Consider the following 4808-nt stretch of genomic DNA (forward strand, 5'->3'; position numbering starts at 1 on the left):
CCGCAGTGGCACGGCCGACTGCGCCTGGTAGTCGGCGTGTGCTGGGGGCAAACAGAAGCGAGAATCGTTTAAGAACCCAGCTCATTTTAGCCAAGCTGGGGTGACTTTCAAGGGGTTTTGGCCCAAAACGTACGCACCGAAATCCACGGCAGAGACGTTTTCTCGCTCGCCCGCCACGATTTTATAGCCGGGGCCGTTGCCGTAGAGGATGGAGGTGAAGGGTTTGCGATCCACGTCGCTCTGCATCGGGGCCAGACCTGGCGGTGGGGCATGGTCAGCAGGATGGGATCCCCCCACAGTGTCCCCCAGCTGTCCCCAGGGTGTCCCCGAGCTGTCCTCAGGGTGTCTCCAGGCTGTCCCCGAGGTATCTCCAGGCTGTCCCCAGAGTGTCCCTGAGCTGTCTCTGGGCTGTCCCTGAGCTGTCCCCATGGTGTCCCCAGGCTGTCCCTGGGTTGTCCCCAAGCTGTCCCTGGGGTGTCCCCAGGCTGACCCCAGGGTGTCACCCAGCTGTCCCCGAGCTGTCCCCCAGCTGTCCCCAGGGTGTCCCTACGGTGTCCCCGAGCTGTCCCCAGGGTGTCCCTAAGCTGTCCCTGGGTTGTCCCCGAGCTGTCCCCAGGGTGTCCCCGAGCTGTCCCCAGCACCAGGGCAGGCAGGACTCACCAAAGATGGGGTTCCCGCGGGGGGTGTAGCCGCCGAAGGTGAACACGTGCGAGTGGTCGGCGGTGACGACACTGAGCGTGTCCTGGGTGGACGTGAGGCGCGTGGCCAGCCCGATGGCCCTGTCCAGCTCCACGGCCTCATGCAGCGCCTGCTTTGCCTTCCCCTCGTGGTGCCCGTGGTCGATGCGGCCGCCTGCAGGACCCGGCACCGCTCGGCATTGCCCTCCTCTTCCCAGCCTTGCAACCCCCTTTATTCCCTTTCTGTGTCCTCCCCTCACCCCATTTATCCCCCCTTTTTACATCCCACATCCTCCCTTTTGCACCCCCAGCCCCTTTATGCCTCCTTCTCATCCCCCTACCCTGTATCTGTTTTAGCACTCCACCTTCACCCCTTTTATCCCTCCCTTTTTTGCACCTTCATTGCCCCTGTTACCCCTCTTTTTGCATTCCCCCATATTCCCTTTATCTGTCATTTGTGTGTGACCCACCACCCCTTTATCCTCCCTCCCTGTCATCCCCTTTTTTTGCACTCTCATCTCGCCATTATCCTCCCTTTATGCACCATCTCCTTTAATCCACATTTTTGTTCTTCCATCACCCCCTTTATCATCCACCTTCCCATCTCTCAATTTTGTACCTCCCCTTTATCCAATTCCCCACCTTTCTGCACCCTCTTTTGCACCCCATCACCCCTTTTTTCCCTCCCCTTTTTGTATCCCTATCACCCCTTTAATTCTCCTCTTGCACCGTTCTTTTACAGAATCCCCCCATTTTTGCACCTCCGTTGTCCCCTTTTATGCCCCATTTCTGCACCCCCATGAACCCCCCACCTTCAACCAGGAGGAAGAACCCTCGGGGATTTTTCTGGAGCATCCTGATGGCCACGGACACCATCTCGCTGAGGGACGGGTCTGTATCGTTGTTCCTGTCCAGCTCGTACATCATGTCCCCTGGCTCGAAGAGGCCTGGGGACAGGGACACTGCTGGAGACATCCTTTTCCACCAAAAGAAAAAGGGGGGGCCAAATCCTGCTCCTTGTTCTGACTCAAGTGTTTCTCACACCGCTGGATCCAGGAAGATTAGATAGAAGCCGGACAATCCCAGCCCTTCCTTCCTCCTGCCCCGCTGGGTTCCACATTCTAGTTGGGATGGGAATTTCACTGCTGACAAAAGAACTGCATCCCTAGGAGGGAGATGTGTCCCAGGGTGGGAGCAGCAGCATCCTTGTAACATTGTCCTTGGTGGGCAGCACATCCTTGAGGGCACACCAGCGTCCCCAGGGTGGGGCACCAGCATTTCCAGGGAAATTGCAGCCTCTTTGGGAGGTACCAGCATCCCTGGAGGCAGCAGGAGCACCACCCTTGGGGTGTAACAGCATCCCTTTGGGGTACCAGCATCCCCAGGGAGGTAACAGAATCATTTGGGGGCGTACCAGCATCCCCAAGGGAACAGAACCATGTTTGGGGGCTACCAGCACGTCCAGGACAGGGCACCACCATCCCTTGGAGGATAGCCGGCTCTGCAGCTGCCCCAGCAGCCCAGGACAGGACAGGGGTCCCCCTAAAGCACCCAGCTGATGCCAGGGCACCCGTGGGTGCAGGGACTCACCCAGCAGGAAGTCAACACGGGTGAGGTTGAGCGCCAGCAGCCCTCGCCGGTGCCACACGTACTCAGCAACCTGGGGACAGGGGACAGGCATTGTCACCTCTCCATTGCTTCTGCCATTCCTGGGACGCTCCCCAGGATATTCCACCGCCAGGAATGGCTCTGCAGGGTTACAGGGGGGAGATGTGTGTGCACCCCAGCCCCAGAGTCCCTGTCACCTTGCCGCGGGGCTTGGCCTCCCGCCACGCCTGGACGAGGTTCCGGCCGTCCAGGCGCGTGCCCCGCTGCTTCTCCTCATGGGGATATTCCACATCACTGACATTTCTGGGGTACATATATTTCCGCCCTCCACCCAGGATCACCTGAAAAAGAGGGGTGGAAATGTAGTATTTAATATTTTTAAATTATTTGAAATCTCCCCCTTCAGCTGGGGTTTAATGGGGGAAGACCCCGAATGGGCGGAGCGGGATGTCCAGGAAAGCCCTGGAGCTGTGGGCAAAAACACCCGAGGAATTTCACCTCGCCCAAAATAACTCTGAATATCTTCCTATTAATTAAAACCCAGGACAAAAATAACCATTTCCAGCAGGGATTTGGCTTTTTGAATATTTTTTTCCCCAATCTGTGGGAAGGATGCTCCACATCGGGATCCCCACATGAACCCGCTGGGATGGAGCCCCATCCCGCGGCTCTCCCTGTTTGCTTTGGAGCCTGATTTATTTGGCCTCTGTTATTTATAACCTAGCAGAGATTTTATGGTTTTTTTTGTATTTTTTCCCCCTTTCTCTGTGTAGAAGGTGAATTATAAAGCTGCAAAACACCAACGCCAAAATTATTAACAAAAAAGAAGGGAAAAAAAGTCTTTTCCCCACTATATAATTATTTCCAGCCTGGGACAGAGTTAAAATTATATTAAAGGGAAAAAAAAACAGCAAAAGAGGCTATTAAAGAGCTAAATAACAGGCTGGGATGTTTTGCTTTGGGGCTATTTTGAAGGACAGAAGAAGATTTATTTACAGTGCTGAATTTCTGCATAAATCCACAGTAAGGAGCAGAACTGGGGGAAAAAGGAAGAATTTTTGGTCTGGGAAGTACGGGAAGGGAGGAGGCTAAGATGGATTTGTGGGGCTGGGGCTTGATCCTACAGGTGCTTGTGGTCCAAGACCTACGTCTGAATTTCCTGGTCCCATGTCCACCTGAAAGTGCTGGTACCTCACCCATGGTGGTCCTGGTCCCATATTTGATGAGGGCCCCAACTCTGTACCCATGGGTGGTCCTGGTTCTGCACCCATGGGTGGTCCCAGCCCACCATTGCATTGGGGTCCCAACTCTGCACCCATTGGTGGTCCTGGCTCCATATCCACCCACAATGCTGGTTCTGCACCCACGGCTGGTCTCAGCCTCACATTTGCAGGGGTGGTCCTTGTCTTGTACCCACTCACAGTCCTGACCCTGCACCCCTTGGTGGTTCCAGCCCAACATCTCCTGGGAATCCTGGCTCTTCAACCACTGGTGGTCCTGGTCACACATCTATCCACGGCCCTGTCCCCACCCTTGGGTGGCTCCAACCCCCACTCCAGGCTGTCCTGGTCCCATTCCCTTGCCTGTAGGGCACATTCCTGGTGTCCTCATCCCTACCTCGATGTCAGGGATGTTCTCCACCAGCTGCCGGGCGATGTCCTTGCAGCCCCCCTCCAGGGCGTCCGGGGGCATCTCCCCATCCGAGTACCAGTCGCGGTTGGCAGAGTGGGCGTAGGCAGCGCTGGGCGTGGCGTGGGTCACGCGCGTGGTGGTGACGATGCCCACGGCCTTGCCTGCGCCACCAGTTCAGGGGACAATGGTGAGAACACCCCCAAAACCGCCCGCTGGACCTCCTGCCCAGGAGTCTCTCCGTCCCTCACCTGCCTCCTTGGCCCAGCGGAGGATGGAGGTCACCTCCTGGCCCTTGGTGGTGTTGCAGCGGTCCCGGGTGACACCAGCGCTGACCCCCAGTGTCCCCTCGTTGGCTTTGACACCACAGAGGTAGGCGGTGGCTGTGCCCGCGCTGTCGGGCACCTGGGCGTTGGTGTTGTAGGTCTGGAAGGTGGGAGATGGATAAACCCCCATCGTTATCACCACCATCATTGTCTCTCTCCACCAGTGCCACTGACAGCACCATTCCCACCCTGGGGCTTCCCTCCCTGTGCTGTTTGGCTGCACCAGACCCCCATCCCACCTATGTCCCCTCTCTTTTGCCCTTTGCCCAACATTTCACCCCCTTGCTCCCTCCACCGTGTGGGCACATTCCCCCCTCACTGCATTTTGCTGTTTTTAGCCTTTTTTCAGTCCTTCTTTTGGCAGGGAGATGGAAGCCACTGCCACGGGCATCCCCACGGGGTGAATGGAGGTGGCTGCTGGCTTCAAATCTAATTATTTTAAAATGTTTTGTTCAGCAAAACGAGCCCGGGAGAAGCAGGGGGGTCCCGTGGTGGCGTCCCGCAGCCGGCGGGCTCCTCCTGCCCCCCTCCCCGTTCCCACGGCCGGCCCCTGGCACCGCCAACCCGG

General features: G+C 57.1%; 1 protein-coding gene across 1 annotated transcript in view; it reads right to left on the reverse strand.

Annotated features, from left to right (window-relative positions):
* The window catches only part of ALPL (alkaline phosphatase, biomineralization associated), a 6360-nt gene that overhangs the window by 1306 nt on the left and 246 nt on the right, over positions 1–4808 (reverse strand). Inside the window, exons 2-9 of the mRNA XM_014309996.1 lie at positions 4166–4340; positions 3903–4078; positions 2483–2626; positions 2268–2337; positions 1490–1624; positions 661–852; positions 138–257; positions 5–41 (exon numbers count right to left, since the gene is read on the reverse strand). Coding sequence (XP_014165471.1) covers positions 5–41; positions 138–257; positions 661–852; positions 1490–1624; positions 2268–2337; positions 2483–2626; positions 3903–4078; positions 4166–4340 — 1049 coding nt within the window. The remainder of the gene's footprint in view (positions 1–4; positions 42–137; positions 258–660; positions 853–1489; positions 1625–2267; positions 2338–2482; positions 2627–3902; positions 4079–4165; positions 4341–4808) is intronic.

This window comes from Geospiza fortis, unplaced genomic scaffold, assembly GCF_000277835.1.
Source record: "Geospiza fortis unplaced genomic scaffold, GeoFor_1.0 scaffold4, whole genome shotgun sequence".
Taxonomy (NCBI): domain Eukaryota; kingdom Metazoa; phylum Chordata; class Aves; order Passeriformes; family Thraupidae; genus Geospiza; species Geospiza fortis.